The sequence below is a fragment of the Acipenser ruthenus genome, chromosome 33 (assembly GCF_902713425.1).
Source record: "Acipenser ruthenus chromosome 33, fAciRut3.2 maternal haplotype, whole genome shotgun sequence".
In the NCBI taxonomy this organism is placed as follows: Eukaryota; Metazoa; Chordata; class Actinopteri; order Acipenseriformes; family Acipenseridae; genus Acipenser; species Acipenser ruthenus.
Genome location: NC_081221.1, coordinates 3,604,557 through 3,627,125, shown reverse-complemented (window position 1 = coordinate 3,627,125; position 22,569 = coordinate 3,604,557). Strand labels below are relative to the sequence as shown.

The 22,569-nt window shown below is 39.3% G+C and overlaps 1 protein-coding gene across 2 annotated transcripts in view; it reads right to left on the bottom strand.

Moving 5' to 3' along the window:
• Positions 1-16,727, bottom strand: part of hdac5 (histone deacetylase 5) — a 77,832-nt gene extending 61,105 nt beyond the window's left edge. Inside the window, exons 1-2 of one of the 2 annotated variants that reach the window (XM_059006747.1) lie at positions 16,414-16,727; positions 7,270-7,392 (exon numbers count right to left, since the gene is read on the bottom strand). In XM_059006747.1, the coding sequence (XP_058862730.1) occupies positions 7,270-7,291 (22 nt within the window). In that variant the 5' untranslated portion in view covers positions 7,292-7,392; positions 16,414-16,727. The remainder of the gene's footprint in view (positions 1-7,269; positions 7,393-16,413) is intronic. The other variant, XM_059006744.1, reaches the window with a different exon arrangement.
• Between the last annotated feature and the right edge of the window lie 5,842 nt (positions 16,728-22,569).

The following is a 22,569-nucleotide window of genomic DNA, read 5'->3' as shown; positions in this document are numbered from 1 at the left end:
GTCTAGAACCAACTCCCCATTAATGTTGTTGAAGCTGACACCCTGGGATCCTTCAAGAAGCTGCTTGATGAGATTCTGGGATCAATAAGCTACTAACAACCAAACGAGCAAGATGGGCTGAATGGCCTGCTCTCGTTTGTAAACTTTCTTATGTTCTTACTTGCCTTGTGGGCTTTGAAAATCATTTCGGGAACAAAAGGCGGAACACAAATAACACACAAATACATATATATATATGAATGGGCTTTCTCAGAACAAGGATGGATTAGCCATGTCTTCTTTTAAAATTACCCAGTACTGTTATTTTCCACACTGCAGAGAATCCCAGAAGCTCCCTGAGTATTAGTGTGTGATGTAACTTTTTACAGTACATGACTTAATTGTTGAGTAAAAGTGTTACTGTGCTTTAAGTTGGGCTTAGATCATAGCAGACATTAGCTAAAGGGTAGCTAAGGGTAAATATGCTTGCAAATGGGGGGGGGGGGGGGGCAGGAGTCATTTTGTTTGGTCATGTCTCATTGTTTCTGAAGACCGGCACTCGTTACTGTTCCTAAAGTCCTTTTCAGTTCAAACTCCACCTAACACTTGCTGTATCATCCTGCTTTCTTTGCTGAAGCTAAGGAACTGGTGAGTGAGACAGGGTTAAACCACAAAGAGCATTAGGGGGGCTCTAATACTGTACCTGCAGACCAACAAGGAGATGTTTCAATAACATGAACAGCTTTTTTTTTGGAAGAATTTATATGAATGATCCTTAGGATAGTGTCTTCAAGCAGGAAAACTGCCAAGATGCATGCATTATACAAATTAGTATTCACATTTCTCGTGAAAAAAAAAAAGTGGTCAAACCTGATGTCTTACACAGCTATTAAATACAAGTGCACTGGTATTTCAACCCCCCTCAGCTTTATAATGGCTTATTTATAAGTGGGTGTACTTTTGTCGTTGACGTGGGACAGGTGTATTTTTAGCCCCAGGAGAGTGGGTGAGAGGCCAGGGCTTGTATTGCCTGGCTGAACTCTCCCAGTTAATGTCAAGGAACTGGTAAGCCAACAAAGGTTCTCAGAAAGAAGCTATGGAATTAAGTTGTCACCCAGGAATCAAAACTTTGTAGAAAATGAAGGGTCAAGGAAAAATCAAGAATGGTTTGATATGCTGTGGAGTCAATGCGCCGATAAAGCACTGAAAAACAATTTACAGTAGCTGAAAACAGACCTAGGCTTAAACAAACAAAAACAAAAAAAAGTTTCAGGGATGGGTTGTTCTATAAATACTTATTTTATGGTTTCTGAGACAGTAACTTTGCCTGCTCTTCTGAGGACCCTGCAGCAACAACAACAGATGATCACGTTCTATAAATACCAGCACTGCTTCGAGGAGTAATCAGCCATCAACTGCATGCCGAGGGAAAGAGAGTGAACAGGAGAGAGAGAGAGAGAAAGAGGGAGAGAAAGAGAGAGGGAGAGAAAGAGAGAGGGCTGGGCCAGCATGGTTTTAACCGCTCACTCTTAAAACACACCTAGCAACGACGGCTAGTGTTTTAAGAAACACTTTTAAAAACAGAAACTGCACAAAAGTAATGTTGGCTACCATTTACAGTAATAGCTTCATCTGTGTTCTAGCTTCACCTGAAAGCTACAGTATGGTTGCCGAATTTTAAATATCTAAGATCTGTCACTTGCGTGCATTCTCTCCACTTCACTCCCCTTCATGAATTTACGCTGACGCAATGCTGTCGCTTCCTTCAAAAAGAGCATACCTCGGTCAAAGGACATTGTTCTTCTGTATATAGAAGATTACCTTTGCAATTTTGTCAGGAGACATTTTTTAAACATGTTTACTAATATGTTTTATTGTTCAACAGATTTTGCTGTGGTGGTACTGGAGATGCATTATGGCACCCTGGTTATCACAGAAAACCAGTTTTGCTGTCATGGTTAAAATTATATACCATTATTATTATTATTATTATTATTATTATTATTATTATTATTATTATTGCTAATAATAATAATAATAATAATAATTTCCAATTAAATTTCAATTAAGTAATCACTAATTAATTAACAATTCCAAGCCTTATTCATTTAAACTGCCATTTATTATAAAGGTTTAGGCAGGTTTTCCATATACAGTACAACAATAAAGTTAACAGTAGAGAATTAATGTTATGCCTCAATAGAATTTTATTTCAGATTTGTATTATACTCCTGGGGACAAAACAGACACATGTGCACCTATCATCCCTATCAAAGCGAGACCTTCAAGAATTTCAGCATGAGCAATGGACTGACTGACCCGCCCCCCCCCCCCCCCCCCCCCCCACACACACAAATATAGAAAGCAGAAATGACTCATGATCAACTCAACCCCAATGGCAATTGTAAGCCCTGACAGATAACACATTCCTTTTTTATTTTTTAATAAATAATCCAGGGTCTCATGCGTCACCTATGGATATAAAAGGATGTAATTTCTCATTATTAAATGTCTTTGTCAGCGCAGGTCGCTATGGACTGACCCCCTACACCCTGACACAGTACTGAGCAACCTCCCGAATGTCAGTTCCCAGGAATATAGAACAGGCTCAGGAGTCTCCAGCCTCTTATGTCTTTTATCACTGGAAGCCTGGGTTCAAATCTGTCCCACAATTGAAGCCTCTAGCAACAGAACTGTATTCCCAGCACAATGTAGCTTTTGTAAATACAGGACAAAACAATAAAAAAAAAAAACCACTAGGCTCCATGATGTTAGCAATTACCATTTCAATATCAAACTACTGGCAAGCACAAGCCATTGAGGATGATCATATTTTTGTCTATTAGGATACACTTATCACAACAAAAATATGTTGCCATTATGAGTGAAACAAAAAAAAAAAAAAATCATGGAATGGTCCATGTTTATAAAAACAGAAAATGATGCATCTAAAATATGTATGTCATGCATAATCCTTAAAAAAATAAATAAATAAGAGGAGTTTAATCGGATTATAGCCAAAGGCTACCCCAAGTCAACAGGAGGCTACAGTAGGAATGTATTCGAGAAGTTTGGAGATGTTTGATGCAGAATGAAGGCAGTTATTGTGTTGACCATGTACAGTGGAGTGTGACGGACGCAACCAGCATATAAGGATCTCCATATCAACGAGGACCCTTGAAAACAACAACACTCCAGACAAAATGAATGTAATTGTATATGCTCCAACTAGATTAATGTCTAATGCTTACTCCTACCAAACCAGCCAACCCCCCCACCCACCCCCGATCCTAGCCTGCTGGGTTTCAATCCTTGATCTGCCAGGGTCTGCAGGGAGTCACACTGCCGCTAGCAGAGACGCAGCCTACTTCTGTAAGCACAGCCTCCGCCAGCAGATCATGCAAGAAAGGAGCCGTGCTGCCAGCGTGGATTAAAGTGACAGCGGGCTTGTTCTTGTGGAGTCTCTAGCAGACAAGTTCATCTGCAGGAGAGCTGTGAAGCGAGTGGGAGGGAAGGTGCGCTATAAACTACTATATTTACACACACCACCCCACCCCACCCCCCCCCCCAGCCCTTCAGTACGTAATTTTACCACTCCACCGAATTGTCCGGCCGTTATTACCTTTCTACAGAGCCCTGAGAAATCTAATTTCCCTGCAATGCTGTAGGTGTAGTGGAGCTATGAAAGGCTGGTTTATGCTGCAGTTCACTCTGACTTAATCTAAAGCAGTTGTGACCAGCCCGTTCACATTAATGATTTGTTTTGAGGACTGATCGTAATCTGTACCTTGTCAGAACTGCCTTTGTTTTTTTAGTCTTTGTCAAATGAGGTTTTTCGAGGGTAGCATAAAATGCAACTTGCCATGAGTTTTAGTACTCATTCAAGGTCAGTACTGGATTCTGAAACCAAAAGCTGCTTGCATTCTGTTATTTTACTGCAATAGGAACTAGTTCTTTCTCAGCAAAATAGGCAACATACAGACGTTCAGAGTTGTATTTCTTTTTCCTCAAGGTATTTAGACACATGAAACACAATTACTTACTATAGACACGGAAGTATACATAATGGCAACAACTGTTTTTAATATACCTCAACATATGTACTAATTATTTGATTTTAACTATCAGACTTCCATAAATTGAAAAGCGCAGAGCCCGTTTCCATCAAAAGTCGGTACAGCGCTCCAACACTTAGCTACTAGTTTCATAAAACCTAGATTAAATATTAGCTATATTTTATTAATCCAACAAAAGGTCAGTGCAAGACTTGTTCTGCATATTCATTGACATGCATTACACATAACGGATTTACTGCTGTAACACACAATCTCCATGTGCAGCACTTTCTGTTTCAACTCCCACTTCATAGCTATACTTTGATAATTTCATTCATTCTTTCTTGTTAAATATTCCACTATCTGAACCCTGCCGAGTTTTAAGAACGACATTCCTTTTAGGATTTTACCCTAACGCGCATTCTCACAGCAGGTGTGTGTATGAATAACTTAATGAGCAGTATCCGCTGCCTGCGTGAAATGAATAATATTGAACCCAATTCACAGAGAAGATTAGGGAGTTTATAATGTATGCATTACTGTCCATTGATAAAATGTTTCAGTATTATTTTAAGCATTTTTTTTTTTTTTTTTTTTTTTGATGTGTAACGGATTAAAGAAAAAGAAAAAGCATAAGAATAAGAACGTCCAGGTTGGCTTTAGTTATTTACATGTGATTTAAATAGTGTCACCTGCAGCCAAATATATATCATTTAACAGCTACGGCACCGCCATCATTTTGTCCAGGTCCTAGGCACTTTATACAGCTGCTCTGGAGTTTCACCTTAAAGTTAAATGGCTGATACTGGTAATTGTGCAATGTACGGTTTTTTGTGATTGTAAAAATGAGTTTCTCGTACCAAGTATATAATAAGTCTAAAACTGTACTGCAAATCTGCATCTTAAAAGTAAAGTGGGTTATCCAGGGTTAACGACTGGATTAAAATGAACACATAAAAAATAAAAAAAAGTTTGACATGTACAATCACAAACCATTTTATAGTTTGGTATTCCACCAAAACCTATTTGATCTTGCCTTAACAAAAGCAATCTTGGTGTCATCACTAAAGAACTAAAGGATGGAGCTGACTGCTGTAACAATTAGCCCTGAGAATTGCACTGTGCGCTGCCAAATACACTAATGCATAGCAATGCTGCTGTTCTTCCGTTGCTGTGCTGGTCTTCCTCGGTGTCAAACAGAGTTATCTGGCTCCCCCTGTCTAATTTCCACTGTACAGCAAGAAACATACTGAGTAGCAACAGAACTCTGGGTCTATTTTATTGATCTAAGCTGTGGCAAATTAAAAGGTTGATCAATTGAATATACCATTTAAGGCTGTTGTGTCCCGCAATCACATTCACTTAAATCAACCTGTACAGTTTGTTCTTCACCATTCTACAGCTCTGAATGCATTTGCATTGTATAGAGAAACACATTAACCCATTAGGCCCCCTGCAAGTTGACTAGATTGTGAACTGGGCTAATGCCCTGGTACTTTTACCTCTGGTGGCTTCTCATAGTGGAGGGTAGGTTAATCCCACCACACACGTGCACATGTCTTAAATCAAGATTAATACGAAAGGGATCTGGGACTAACCAATACACACAGAGGCTGGTTGCACAAAGGTTCACTGCATAATGTATGTTGCCTCTGATTGTCATCAGGCTTGCTGTGCCTGCCTGTGCGGATGTATTCATCTCCAGTTCTATCAAGTCTCTCACTGGTTGGCCAGGGTGGGGAGGGGGCAGGGTTGGGACACAGCAGTGTTCTGCATGCAGCACAAGTCTCAAGGTGCTTGCCCAGTCTCTGCAACAGCACCCATCTCTCATTTGCAGCACAATCAGTGGGACGGACAGCCCTCTGAGCAGGTATTTCAGCTGCTACAAGCGGGTATTTTCTACAGAATCACGTAAAACCTTTCTCCCATAAAAAAATAAAATGTTAATGACAAAAGGCCAGAAAGGGGGACAATAATCTTTTGAAGGGTTGTGAGCAATGAATCTAGATAAGGTTACAAAGTATACCTGGGGAAAAAGGATGGTATGAGATGCCATTAAGTCCAGCCCCTTGGAAGCACACTGCTGTTATTTCTGTTCCCACAGTAACACTGGCTGTGCTGTGCTTTGTTTGAACGCCATAATGACCTGCGTATATAAGCCAGTATGGATAACAAGATAATAATGGGTATGCTACAAAATAACATGGTAGGGGACTACCCTTTCACCGCAACTTTTAAAAAAAAAAGTACAGCAATAATTACGGTAGGTGATTCTTCTAGAGGCAAAGTAGAGTTCCATATCACACTACAGCTGAGACCCACAGGAAGGTAATCTCTCAGAAAGACCTAATGTGCCCAGCCCCCTACCCCCACTCCCACTCACCCCTAAAATTAAACTCTGACGTAAACAGTTGTTTCGATGACAATTGTAAGAGGACGCAAGCGTAGACTGAATCTCAGGTTGCCACGGTACCCAGGGACATTAAAAGATGTCAGCAAAGGAGAGTAGGGTAGGAAAGGTCTTTGTGGCCATAGCCAAACCTAATAATAACCCCACATGATTGTGGAGAGAGAGAGAGAGAGAGAGAGAGAGAGAGAGAGAGAGAGAGAGAGAGAGAGATGACCTAGGCTCAAAGACTGTCACGTCAATATAACGACAAGCTGTACTTCCTCTCCATATTAATCACTGTTAGTCTACTCCATGTGCACGAAGCTCTTCTCGAGTGCAATGAAGCCACTCAGCATTTTAAAGAAGCTACTTGTTGGGTTTATTTCTGTGACAATTAAAAAGAAAAGGCCGTCTCCCCTTTATTCAGCTTAAACAAAACAAAGTGCTGCCTTCCGCTATCAAACATCTGCTAATGAGGACGAATATACTTATTTTAGAAATCTGTTTTCTTCAATGCCACTTGTTGGGAGTAAATGGCTAAACTCCGAAATATAGGCATGAGGCAGTGATGACAAAATTGGCAGGACATCTCTGAAATGTAATTGGATTTTAAAGAATTAAAAGCTACAGTGTTGAATTTTAAATGTTATTTATAATCTATGTTCATTGGTGTTTGTTTACAGCATTATTCCCTTAGATGTGTCTTCTGTGCCCTTCACAACAGAGGATCTACTTACACTACATTTGTGCATCAACTAAAACCCCTTGCCCTATTCTCTACCAACATTGTCTGGACATGTGTTTTTGTCCAATCCCTATAACACCAGAAAGCAAAATCAGCTTTACCTGGATTGTTTTGGGAGCTCATGGATGAAGCAGAGAGGAGTCAACCGTGCTGGCGTGTGGGACACTCTATAGGGGGTCTTCTGCATCAGACATCCCTTCCTACACGAGTGCAGGGGAGTCTCACTGCAACAAGAAGAAAACAAGCCTGTCACAGCATTGTGTGCATGTCCCCCTGCCACTGTGATTAATAACTAGATGCATCAGTACAGGACAGTTATCTGTGCAAGAGATTTTCTATATCCAAGATATATATATATATATATATATATATATATATATGACTCGTATGTATGGGTGCCTCCACTATTATGGCCAACGATGTAACTAGAACAGTACCTGGAAAATATATATTTTTCTTTCCCTCAATTCAATTTTCCTCAATCATGAAAACCTCACCCAAGCACACACTGCAGTACCCACTGCCTCTTACTGGATGTAGCTAAAAGGAGTTTGTTTGGTCTCACCAATTGCTGTGCTTTTAGTAACAGAACGGGGCCCTGTATTTACAATGAATATTTCATGCTCTTCTCTCTAATCCATCTGAAAGGGTATTGACTGTCGGATCCCTTATGCGTTTCCTGATAGAGTTTTCATGAAGCACAGCAACAAGCACAGCATTCAAGGGCTCCGTTATGGCACTTACATTTTTATTTTTTAAATCGGTCAAGACATTTGCTGCAAAGTTCTCTAAGGCTGGCGTGAAACTGCAGCAGTCACCTGGGTCCTACTGTACAGCATGAGAAAAGTCTATTCTTAGCCTACCTTCCCTTACTGATGGGTCCCCGCTGGCCCTAAAGCATACTGTGGACGGCCTGCAAACACACAGAATTCTGTCAATTTCTTGTCGTCCCACCAATTTGTAACACCACCCAACAGTAATAGCCGATGTCTTCTACAGTGTGCAGTGCTCTATTCGGGTACCTAAAGCAAAGGTTCTTGTCATCCCATGTCTTCAAAAATGCATTTGGAGGGAACCCTGATTTCTGGCAAGTAATACGGAAAATGTAATTGAACCCCTGATTATTCTTCTTCTTTTATTCTTTAACATGAACCTGGGCACATATTGGTGTTATCTTCGTTACATAATATGATTATGTATGTTGAAACAAACACAATGCATTAAAATGACCAAGTACCAAGGACAATCCTTGCTGAAAAGAATGGAACCTGTGCCAAATTCAACTGGGTCGTAGATTAGGTAGATTACACCATTTGGGTGTTGCATTTCAGAGATGGGAATAACTCTCATAGCATACCAGTTGTATCCATTCCTGGTTTATCTACGTTTTCACTGTGGCTCGCAGCAAAACCTGGAATGGGTGAAACTGCTACAGTATGCAATAGGAGTCTTATTTTCATCTCTGCTCATAAAAGGTACTGGAGACTGAATCCATGGCTATTGATCTGCATTGCCCTGTGAGCATGCCTCAAGCCTGCCTGAGGGCGCGGTTCAACATCTAATATCGATGCCCATCCAGCCTCTCAACAAAAAACAGCGTCAAATGCAAGTCGCTTATAGTAGGCCTTATAGTATCTATAATATTTATTGCTTAACCTAATTTAGTTGTCTTTTTAGCTTTTAATGTTTAAAGGCTTTTTTCGTTGTACTAAAGATGAGAAGAAAAAAAAGGTAACACACAACTGCCTCAATTATATTTGTCTTTAAATTGCTTAGAGGTCCCTGTCCCAGGCAAGTCACGTGGGAGCAGAATGCTTTACAAAGAGAACCCCTTTCTCCTATTAATCTCCTTGCACAGTCAAAATACATTTTCCCTGTAATCTCTTCCTGCCGCTTTAGTGGAGAAAGGTAGGATTTTGTTGCTGTTGTTGTTGTGATGGATCCTGAATACAGTTTCTTCTAAGTAGACAAATGGATAAACAGACACATCAAGCATAAAATATTAACAGCCTTTGCTTAGTGATCTGATGCCCTGCGTTTTAAAGTCTCAGAAAAGGGATTTAACTGTAGCAGAGCTAAACTGTATAGATTACAAACTCATCAAATACTGGAATCTAAGAGTAAGGCTGGGTCAGGAAAACAGAAAGTCAGACGATGCAGGAACAAGTAGGCTAAGTGGTTGAGTAGGGAGCACACTCTCCCCACAACGTCCTTGTATAGTAATCGGGATTCTTGGAGGTGCCACTTTGTTTCTAAGTTTTATGGATGTTAAAAATAAAGACAGAAGACAGTAAAATAACATAAATAGCTACATTTAAACAGAGCCTGGGACATGCTTACTGTATTATCTTCACAGTGCAATGCAAGGATTGAGCAAAAAAAAAAATGCTGGCTGCTCCAGAACAGTTTAACCTAAGTTTGCTGCATAGTGGCAGGGATGGAAATACTATAAGAATCTTAATGCATAGCAGTTTCACCCATTCCAGGTTTTACTAATTAGCTACAGTATACAGGTTACAAGCTCAAGTGTGTCTTATTAAACTTATTAAAATCAGAAATGGATCAAACTGCTATGCAATGGGAGTCATATTTCCATCCCTGTAGTGACATGGTAAGAGGATGATTTCTTTTTCATGGTTGTGAAGTAAGAACCTTTGCTATCTCTGCCTTAAAGTTACACTGATCCGTATAACACAGTCAGACACTGACCTTTTGTTTTACAACTGCATTAATGTATATTCCATTAACATCAACTGCAGGAGTTCCAAAAACTGAACTCACTTAGTACCCATTTGAACTGTAATCTGCAATCTCAGAGCCTGAAATAGGACTCCTGTAGGATAGCAGTTCCAAGCTTTACGTTTACCCATTTACTGCAGACACAACCAAGCTTGTTGCCCATACAATTCCGATAATTAAGCTCATCATCATTTCTTATTCAATGCGAGTCCACAACTACTACTGCAGTCAAGACAACATAGATTCAATGTGACAAGTCTACAAGGTTTTCAACTTGTTCTGGAGAGATACATGACCATTCCTCAGTGATCAATGGTTTCGAATTCCTTCAGGGAACTTGCTGTACTGTGAACATCTGCTACAAAGTCTGTTAGCTTTGGCAAAATCACTATGCTACTGTAGCCCCTACCAGTACAGTGCCTACCTGCCCTCTGGGTTAGGATCCTGCCCACCTTGCCTGAAATACAGTTACTATGCGTGTACAGAAACACCTGCAAAAACACCTTTCTGCATCACCATGTTATTTGCAGTTCTACCTGTAGTCTGTAGCCCAGTGCACTTTTCAGTATTGTTAAATTAATACTTGAGCACATCAGTCCAAATTGTTGTAAAGGGGGAGGGTCTCCATGATATGGCATTTTTAAACTTAACAGCCTTTTATCACCTCCTACATAAATCAAGTTTAAAATCGGAAAAAAAAGAGGCGTTTAGAATAAAATGGCCTACCAAAGCTAAAGAGAACATACATTATGACTCAGACATCCTATTTGATATGCCGCACAGTGTGTCCACTGTATACAAAACCCTGAGTTCATAAAGTCTCAATGATAAGCAGCATGTTGTTGGACTGAATTAATAAAACATCTCATGTGGTCCAGGTGGCACAGTGGACTAATTCACTAGCCTTGAGTGAAACAAGTACGGTTGTTTCAAACCACGCATTATAAAAATTCACAAACACACGGACGGCACGTTTAAGAAGACTGAACGGCCCCCTCACCTGTTGACAGGAGGGTCCTTCCAGAGCAGAAGAAAGCAAGTTTGCTTTTTTCCCATCCTTGCTCAGTAGAAAAATAAGGAGGTCTTCAGTTTCCAGCACTAACCAGAAAAGAAGACTTTGCCTAATGCACCAATCTAAAATGTCCCTGAATTGGGGCCCAGTGTATAGCACTTTTTATCATTGCAAGGCAACTCAGAAACAACTTCCCAGCAGTGACACCTGCTGGGGAGATATGACATGTAAATGTAAATGTAAACAAACTGGGCAGTCAATATGTTATGATAAAATTAAAGGGATACAACAAGTACAGCCAATATAGTTGTGAGCTAACACTTACCAAGATCATAAAGTAACCTTACAGCTGCTAACACCTGCATCGCATCAGCCAAAACGTTTGTTACGTGACTCAAGTTTCTTTTCTCAGAATGTATGATGGAGTGTCTGAAGTTATTCTCTAGGTGTAGGAGACTGGTTTCCAATAGCCATATCAGTGCAATTCCAGATAATGCTTGTCACGCTGTCAAATTCTAACAGTTATCCCTTTCCTGGAATAATTGCTTTCAGTCTAATTGATTGCCAACGTCACTGCATATCTGAACACAAACTCAATCTTGATGAGGAACTACAGTAGAGAGGGATCACAACTCTACAAAACTGCACTTCATAATGACGTTGAGCGTACCAGGGTATTTAAAACACTTAACTGGCGATTTTAAGGATATAAATGGTTTAAGAAGCTTGCTGCAACCCCTGACTGAGACCTTGTTGAAACTGATCCAGGGCTCCTGAGGTTTAAAGTCATTTTACAGCAGATGACAAAGACAAAAGTTAAAACATGACACAGTAGTTCTTGGTAAAATGTCATCAGCAATGAACTTTAATGCACATGTAAGAATAACATTTAAAATATAGTAAATAGACACCAAACAATTTGGCCATGGATTCACTATGAAAAAAAGGGTACTGTGACGAACACAGGATTTTCATGTTCGGATAGTCGCTCATAATTTAAATATTCGTTTGGATATTTGTTCATTTTCAGAAAGTAATAAAAGCCATTATATTGACAGCATAGCAGCAGAGTCAGGGGATGTGGCCCCTGTGTGTGTGTGCCTTTATTTTACAGCAAGATGTTACAATATGTAAAAACATATTCCAGGAGTAAATAATATGTTGTGTAGGCCTTACTTTACCCGAGTGAATTAACTACAAAACAAAGGATGCCAAATAGCAGTTCAAGTTAAACGTTGTTTTGTTTATTCCCTAAATAAATAGTACATAAAGTTGACACCGCATTTTATTAATTTATTACTTTTTTTCATTCCATTTCTTCGCAGTAAACAGTGGCCATAGACACGTCTTCATAAAGTAATAATATGAGGTTTACATATGCCTTTTGTAGCTGAACAAGCAAACAAAAACTGAAATGTAAACACTTCAAATAAAACAAACATTTAAACGGCGTTGGAAAATGAAGGGAGGAAAAAAACTCACCATTTTGGTTCTTGTTTATTACATTCCACATAACAGAAAGTCGCAAACAAAAAACATTATATAAAAATCACTACACAACATTTCCAGCAAGCTGGGTACTGTTTAAGAAAGGCATTTCTAAATGACTTTTTTCTGTGCCTTGAGATTCCGACTCGCTGTAAAGCAGCACAGCACATTTTTGACCCAGATGGCGTTCCATAGAGATCACTATGCGTGCGAGTGCATAATCTGGTCTGTTTACTTTTTGCTGTCTAAAACTTTTAAATAGAGGCTCAAGAGCGGCTGTGCTGATCCTGTGATTTTTCTTTTTTAATATATTAATCTCATATCACAGAGCACTCTTTTTCATTTTCCATTTTTTAAACTGTCGCACAACTTCTGATGAGGCGGTAAATAAGTGCAAGGTATTTTTGTAATTTCTAGTGAATACGAACATGTGATTTTTGTATCCGAATACATGTAAAAAAAATATTTGTTCTAATATTCAGATATTTGTCCCAGCACTAAAAAAATAGCTATGGTTTTGCCAGGTATGAGAAAGCCAACTAGTGGAAACTTCTGCCGACAGTCAGTTAAAAAAAGGTTGCATTATGCCAGTCTACACTGCCAAATATAAATTCCCATGCAAAAGCACTTTGGTCCGATCAAGCTAAGGAAGTAATGAGACACATTCCTCAAATCCCATTATATGTTGCGGATCATCAATTCTGATACAAGCTTGATCAGCCCCAGTGCATAGGTAACAAACTCAGGTGTGTCTCTTAGTAAAACCAGGAATGGATCCAACTGCTATGCAATGGGAGTTTTATTTCCATCCCTGAAGTGATTTGTTGGGACAATCAGAATTTTTGTTTGATCCAATCCTGCATATTGCATGCATGTACTGCACAGTATGTTCACAATGAAAACTTTCAATGTTAAAAAAAAAAAAAAAAAAATTGCTTACAGCTTGTCACTTGGCATCCTATCAAGTGGTAATTGGCCTCAGCTGCACATAGTTGCTTTCTACACACATGTGTGCACAAAACTACCAGTTTGGACCATAGCTCAGCATTGATTTAAACCCTGTTGCAAGTGATGCGACACCCATTGAGAAAACACACTAGTGTAAAGTCACTTTACCAAAAATAACAAAGACAAAGGGAAACCAAGACAGATTTGGGGAAAATGTTGTCAGAAACAAACTTAATGATTTAGTGCAAGAAGATTGAACTGTGGTATGCAGTTAAACAGACACCAAAGAATTATCGGAAACTGTGGTATGTACCAAACTGCATTCCAACACTGTACTGTGTTCCAGTTTGCAGACACCAAAAAAAAAAAAACTGTCGTAGGGAATTAGCAACGATGTGCAGAAAGTTCCATCAATCTGATAAAACACAAGGAAACTTTTAGGCAACTTTTTACAACAGTTATTTAAGCAACAGGTTGTCAAGAGTACATTTTCCAGCAATTTCCCCCAAATAAGAGATTAAAATCAACAACGTCAAAACAAGTTTGAATTTAAGTTGCTTTAGCAGTTAACAGAAGAATTTGTGAGAAAGTAACATTTCAATCTAAACGGACAAGAAGAACAAACTTCAGGACACTGTCAAAACTGGGAAGTACACTTTGAACAGTATTCGGAATGTGTTCAACTTTAAAATAAAGTGATTTAATTTAAAATGTTGACGTTTCTGAACCATACAGGTTTAAAATCAACATTGTTAACTCGCATTTCTCCCAGTTGAAAGTTTGCATGCAATCGCTAAGCTCCCAGCTATTCACAGAGGATAAAACCAGCAGGTCATCTCACCAGGTAGAGTTGAACACTCCACAGATATCAGGGGCTGACAATCAGGTGAGGGTCCTTGGTGTTGATTGGGCTAATTTACCATTCCAAGTGAAACAACTGTAGAAACGGCTGCTTGGATGTGTGCAGACTCCTGTTTTCCACAAAGTCTAAAAAAAGCAGCAATCACCTGATTGTCAGCACTTGCTTTCTGTGAAGAGCTCCATCTGAATAATCAGTGTGTGCAGCACTATCACCGGGTGAAAGTAAGCTCTGAGTGATCCACCAAGCAATGGCTGATCAGATGGAAAATTGTTGTGAATTTTTCAAGAGATGCACACCTGTTTTGCACATAAGTTTCTGAAGCAGGGTACTGTATGCACAGTAATGCAAACCTCAGACTGGATCAACCTGGCTGCTATGCAATAGGAGTCTTAAATCCTCAGTGTAACCTCATGTACAGCTACGGCCCACAGTTTTACATCACCCTGTAGAATTAACTAATTTCGCTTCATAAAGTCAAATGAAACCTGACGATTAATGTTACCTTAACATATTGAATTACGTACCACTCTCTAGTTTTCCATATTTTTATTTTTTTAAATGTGACATTTCGAACTCTAACATTGAAATACTGTACTACTATTATGCCTTCCTTCCGGTAGACTTTTGCGATATCATTTTGTGGTTTCTTTGATTACATGATGTCAAATAAAATATCTAAATTATGTTCATATAGTTTGTTTTTTTTTAATTATGTCTCAATCCTAAAATTCTAAGTGATGTTAAAACGTTTGATCTTAGCTGTAGAGTGACAGCACAGCAGACTACAGTATTTATGATTCACTTAACTTCAAATGTTTCTCACCTATGTTGGCTTGGGTTTGAATTCGACACGGGTGAAACCTACGGTAGCCCCTAATGAAAATCAAATCCTGAAAACCACTACACGATTTGAATCATCTTTTCATAGGCAATGCATTCCCTTTTGTTTAATCCAAAACGCCTATCACACACACACTTTCAAATCCTGCCTATTTAGTGATTAACATTTTTACGTTTTTTTTTTTAGCCTATCAAGGTCAGTGTCATTAGATAGCATTTCTTTAAAACGGTAATGTCCTCAAAGCAAACGGAAACCAAGCTACTGGACTATACAGACAAAAGCACTACAGTACAAGTCAGGCACCGTGAATCACACTTTTCAACCTGATTCTGCAAACTGAGACAATGATTCTCTGACTGGATGTCTACACTGGCATCACACAGTGTGTACACTAATAAACTCAAAATACATGACACTAACAAATAGCACTAACAGCTTCGGCAAAACAAAAAAATCAAACTATAAAATAAAAACAAGTAATGAAAGTTAGAGCTTCTTTTAATGTATCGTAACCCCAATATTACTGAGCGAGTTCTGTGGACCACAACATTCAGTTTCCTCTCCGACGTATGAAACAAATACATATATACACACTACATTGCAAAAAAAAGTATTCTTTGTAGCAATTAAATGCATTTTAATAATTTCACTTCTGTCCCAAACACATTGTATGTTCTCAATTTCCTACCTAGTCTCTCCACACACGATATGGTGCTTAGCCAGACTTTGTTTAAAAGGAAAGGTTCAAACACAGCAATCAACGCTACCAAGCATTATTATATTTGTATAGTCAGAGGTAAAATGCAGTGCCGTTTAACCATTTATTGTACACATTCATAATATTACCCCCTTGAACAAATGTGCGCTAAAAAAATGAAATGTACATTTTAAAAACAAACGCAGTATAACAATATTTTGTCATTTTCCAACTAAAAGAAAACCGTAAAAACTAAATCACTCCGAACCCTGCTGTATATGTAACCTACCGACACAATACAATACTGTATCCTGTCGAATTCTGCAGCTGCATTCATCAAATGTTTCATACCGATCACATATTTTGCAAGAATTGAGGAAAACGATATGTGATGACTGTGCGCCGCCTCTACTAGCACTTCTTACACTTATGATTCACAAGCAAATTGATATTTTAGGATGGCAGACATAGATAAACCCTTTATATTTAATCACAGTGCTTCTCATTATTATATATATATATATATATATATATATATATATATATATATATATATATATATATATATATATATATATATATATTCGCAGCAATGCCTACAGTCTACCGATTTAAACAAACAGAAGAAAAAGCAAATAAAACATGTTATTCTACTTACCTGATGATACACGTAGATAGTCCTCTCGCTCTCCGATTCCCGGTTGTGTACTAGAGTATGTTTTTGTAGAAGTTCTATACATATATACATACAGATATATATTTTTATTTGTTTTAAGTATTTTTTTTTTTACCGTCACAGTTCTCTCTCCTCCATCTTTACAGCTCCTCCACAAACAACAACATTCGTGACGTTGATCCACCATCACGTGACCCCGGCCGTATGCTAAAAATAGAACACACAACCACTGAATAACCTACAGTTGGGAAGATAACCCACACCTTGCGACGCGGTATCCTTGTGAAGGCGTTTCAAAGTCTGGTCGTCGTGCTGTACAGATTTTCGGTGCTGGGACTATTAAAATCCTTCGTCCCTTTACCAATAAACTAAGACTAAGTCACGTTTCAGAAACTAACCTTATGTTAATGTTGCGCAATTACGTGTGCTTCCTTAGTATGAAAAAGCAAAAATTTAAGTTGGCAGCACGTTGAACCTTAATAAAGGGCGGGCAGATCGTTGTATGTATTAATGTAGCAAATAAATACATATGTTGTCATGTACATGCTAAAATCTCTTTGTTTAGAGGTTACCATGCAACAGCATTGATCTTATGTTCACAATTGCAGTACTCTTTTTTAACAAAAAAACAAACAAACATAAAAATCTTTTATTTTTTTTTTCAATTTGAAGGTTTGTATGATTTGGATTTTTCTGTGTCTTTAATAATTCACTGGTCATGGGTATGTTTAAGATTAGACAACTCTGATTTAAGGGATGAATATGAGGTTGAGTCATTGCTGTTTTTACTGTAGACTGGCTAGTCACATCACAATGGAAATCTTATTTCTAGCCCTGCTTTACAGTGCTGAACTGCACTTTACCATGCTTTTACTGTGGCATAATGCGATTAACCTTTACTGGGGAACGTCCGAGTGCTTGTACCACCTCTGTATGAGCATATGCGAAGTTAGATTTCTACACTAAACAAATACAAAGGTTGAATGAAACCTCTAATGGATGAATGCAATCCAGGATACACAGCTACAGCTGTGGCCAAAAGTTCCCTTTCAATTCGAAGATGACCAACAACCAATACTTTTGTGACATGCCTGCCACAGGTCAAGTATTTACTGAGCATTTTATGTCAGAGCTGCTGATAGGGCCCTCCAGGGAGTGACGTCCTCGGTCCCGCCTATCGAGGGAATAAATAGTCACTCCACGGAGGACACTTTCACTTTCTTGAGGTAGGTAAAGGTATAACTAACCTGTCCAGGTGCTGTGATTGAGTCTGCGTGAAAGAGCTCTCACTCAAGGTTTCTGGAGTTCCCCTGCAATTTTATTGCTGGAAGTCGGTTGGCCACTTCCCTGGAATCAGAAACTCAGCTTCTGTGAGCTGAGCTATAAATGCTGCTCAACTGCACTGCTTTTAATCTTATTTCTTTTCAACAGCCTACATCAGTTTGCGATTGTAGTCTGCTTTTCTATCAGTCAGTCTGACCAGCTCTTGGTTTCGCGGTGTCGAGTCCCTCGTCTGCTGGATGGATTTGGTATACTTATCCCAAAAGTATTGGTTATTGGTCAACTTCTAATTGAAAGGGAATGATAGGTTACGGATGTAACTCTGGTTGCCTGAAAGAGAAGATGACCGCCCAACCCTGCGAGGTCGCATCACTCGCATTCGGAGGCTGTGTGGTCCAGTGGTTAACGAAAAGGGCTTGTAACCAGGAGGTCCCCGGTTCAAATCCCACCTCAGCCACTGACTCATTGTGTGACCCTGAGCAAGTCACTTAACCTCCTTGTGCTCCGTCTTTCGGGTGAGACGTAGTTGTAAGTGACTCTGCAGCTGATGCATAGTTCACACACCCTAGTCTCTGTAAGTCGCCTTGGATAAAGGCGTCTGCTAAATAAACAAATAAAATAAATAAATAAAAATTTGCGGGTTCGATGTGAAAGTGAGCTCTGCGGAATGACTGCTTATTCCCTCAGTAGGCGGGACCGAGGACGTCACTCCCCGGAAGGGCCAATCGGCAGCTCTGACATAAAATGCTCAGTAAATGCCTGACCTGTGGCAGGCATGTCACAAAGGTATTGGTTGTTGGTCGTCTTCTCTTTCAGGGAACCAGGGCTACATCCGTAACCTGACGTTTTGCACCACCCTATAGAATGAACTGATTTTGCCTCATAAAGTCGAATGAAACCTGCTGAATAATGTTACGTTAACATATTGAATTACACACCGCTTTGCAGCTTCCATATAAAAATGGAGAAATCTAACATGAAATACTGTACTGCTATTGTACATCTGGTAACCAAACATAGTGTACATTTTAAAATATACTTCTAACTTTGCATCATAAACTGTGCCATTTTCTCAGTAGATCAGTTACAAATGAAGCAACCACACCATATAGAAAATATGTCAAATGCCAAAATTAACATTTATGACCATCCTTCAGGCAAATTCTCCATCTAATCATCTGCAGTCCTTTGTTATGCATATCCCTGTAATGTATTCTGATATATGTTAAAGCAGGATCTCACAGTTTCAGCCACTATGGGAGAGACAGCACATATGACTAACTTTGATAAAGGGCAGAAAGCCACTCAGTTGGCAGGTGCCTCTGCATTCAAGACTGCATAAATTGCTGATGTTTCACAAGAACAGTCTCAAAAGTGCTGACACAGTGGGCTAGTCTGAGAACAGACTGACTTCACTGTAGATTTCCAGCACCAGTGTCCCTGTATCATTAAAGAATAACCACCTATCCTTCTAATTATACAAAAAAAAAACTCAAATCAACTCTGCAATGGCTGCCCTTGGTGGCCCTACATCTCACTGATAGTGCTATGCCAGGGCTTTCTTTATTTAACCCTTGCACATTGTCAAAGGACTAAGAGGATTTATGGAATTACAGCCCTGTATTTCATTAACACAGCTGCAGTGTGTTGTAAAGCTGTCAGCCTCGCTAATGCAGCGCCTGTGCTTTAAATAGAAGATGAAGAAGTGAAAATGTTGAAGCTGGAGGTGTGAAGATGGAATATATAAACAGTCATCACCGTTTGCTTTCCAATATGTGCTTGACGCTTGTTGCCATGGTTTCCTCGGGCTGCTAACAGGGCTGGCATTCTAAGTACCTCCGTGCTGCGTTGCGAGCCCTTGCCTGTGCAGAAGCAGACCTGCTACATGTGCTTCTAGCATGCAGCTTTTAAAAGGGTCTCGTCAAACGCGCTCCACCAACAGCCTCAGCGGAGTGGTGCATGCCATTCCAAATTGTTTTAAAGAGAATTAAATAGTAGCCAAGCGGCTCCGGGAAAACAGCAGCCCAGAATCACACCCAGTCAATTAAAAACAAAGGTGCTCATTTGGCAGGTGCTTTCGTATTTAATTACTGATGCTTCACCAGAAAAAAAAAGTCATTTAAGTGCTGATTCAAATGCTGAGCAAGTCCAAAAACAGACTTCACTGTAGATTTCCACCAGTGTCATGCCAAGGGTTTGAAGACTCAAATCTGCCCCCTCCAGACCCTCCCCTGCCCCCCAACAAAAGATTTCCTAGCCTTCTCTGAAGAAATGACATTAATAAGCTCATTCCAGTTTATCTGCTTCCCAGTTCTCTATAGAGTTAGTCAGAAGGCATATACATACAAATACAAAATGATCTGTCTGTATTCGTTATTCAGAAAAAAAGAGCGATATCTGTTACCGATACAAATAGCTGGGGCCTGAGGCCCCTCGACGGTCACTGACAGGCCCAGGCCTGGTTCCTCTGGAACTGTCAGAACTCCCCCTAGCACTGCCCTGATTTCCACTCCCAGATTCCACTGAGGCAATAAACATTGAGGAATGTTCATGTATCACTCCGTAACAATTTAAACACCTTGCACCTTATTGATAGTGCTATGGCGGGTGTTTCTCGTTCTTTGTCCAAGCCTACAGCAGCAACAAATTAACACAAGCAGCGAATTACAAACACATATTTAGTTTAATTCTAAGAATTACAAAATACTGCATTTTAAAATAACATTCATATCTTCATAGATAAATAAAAGCAAAATACAATAGGCAATACTACAACATTGTAATACAGCAGCTGAATTGAATTAGAAAAAACAAGATGTTTTCACTGCTACAGTTTTAGCAATCCGAGCACTTTACATAGCTTCCAATAATAAATCTTCAGTTTACCACTGGGGACACGCATTAAGTAAATAAGAAACATTTATTTAGTTTTCGATAAAAGCATCCCTATCTATAAACGTATTGTTATTCTCTTTTCTACGCCTGTGTCTGGTGACCTGTGAACTGCGAGACCCTGGGTTTGCAGAGCCGCTGCTCAGGCTGCGTGCGCGACTCTCCCAATCCGCTTAACACGACCCCAACAACAGGGAGCAGCGCGGGGATGAAAGGCAGTTTCCATGGCGACTTGCTGCTTTTTATTCCAGAGCGAGAGACGCCGTGCTCGGGAAACACAACGTCGGCTCTTCTAGCTGCGTTTTTTTTTGTTGTTGTTTTTTTTTGTGCTAAAAATAACTAAACAAATACATAAATAAATAAATAAATAAATAAATAACTCAACCTTTTTTGGTTTGAAAATTGTGCTCCATTCCTTGACTGTCATATTTTCAAACAAGTGGTATCTATCTGTCTATCTATCCATCTATATATATATATATATATATATATATATATATATATATATATATATATATATATATATATATATATATATATTAGCTCAAAGAGCCAGCTGCCCAACGTTTCGATATGTTGTACATATCTTTCTCATATTCTACCTACTGTACATTCACTGTGGGTTTTTGTGCATTTTGATGAACACCTTTCAGGTATAACAAACACTTTGTGTATATGCTATGCCCTCACCCGTTGAGTCGCTAGCTGAACCCAGACATTCACAAAAAGGATGAAAGACCAGTGAATTCGCCCACGTTACCACCCAGTCAGTGTCATTTTTAATCGTTTTTCCTCATAGTACAAATGAATGGACAGTCTGTTAATAGTTCAGGATTTGTTTAAACTATTGAAACACAAACATGCTGTAGCATGGTTTTAGCATGATCTGGGGGAGGCTTTGTATTTCCCAAGTGGAGATTAGTCAGCCAGCCCCACTGAAAGACGTGAGTCAGTTTTTGAAAGCGTTTTCTGAGCGCCCAATACAAATGTCAACACCTGCCCTTGTGAGCTTCTAATGAGAACAAATAGAGCCCACAAGGCAGGAAAATAGATAACCGAATGCAAAACTCAAAGGAAACCTGAATAGACTCTTGTTGCTTCTTTTTTTCTTTGATTTTGAGAGCTTTTTTTAAATGTACAAAGTTTAAAAGATTAAAAAATATTTTATTTGCAGGGCGTTTCGGGCAAAAGCCCTTCTTCAGCTGTTTATATTTATTTTTCTTTTTAAAAAGCTGATATATATACCAGTGCTTCTAAGTGGTGTATACAAAGTTTGTATTTAGCATCCTATTGCATATTTTTATCTACCACCAGAGAGCTAGTATTGTGACGTCATGTCCATGCAATACATGTCATGGAATACATGTCATGGAATGACTCATTGTGTGACCCTGAGCAAGTCACTTAACCTCCTTGTGCTCTGTCTTTCGGGTGAGACGTAATTGTAAGTGACTCTGCAGCTGATGCATAGTTCACACACCCTAGTCTCTGTAAGTCGCCTTGGATAAAGGCGTCTGTTAAATAAACAAATAATAATATTAATAATCATATATTGTATTCACATAGCATACTACTGGGCTACATTTGCACCATTTGTTTTGTAAAACAAGCAAACAAAAAAGGCTAGTTAACCCTTGAGTTGCTTTATTTGAAGCTTTTTAACATTGTTGTTTATTGAAAAAATGTCCTCATCGAGCAACAAGCTCAGTTTCACAGTGGGACACATTATATGATATCATCACTGGGCACACACTCCATTTGAGTAAGTCCACTTCAGTTAATCGGTGTTAGTTGCTCAAATAGCCTTTGAATCGATCTGCAAGGAACGTGATCTGTACAGTGTGGTTCAAGCTGCTGTCAATTAGCGCTCTTTTCCATGCCAACCAGGGAGGACGCCCAATTAGACCTCCCGGGGGTATCAAACACGGCCGAGCTTCATCAAATAATCTTCAATGGCAATGCAGG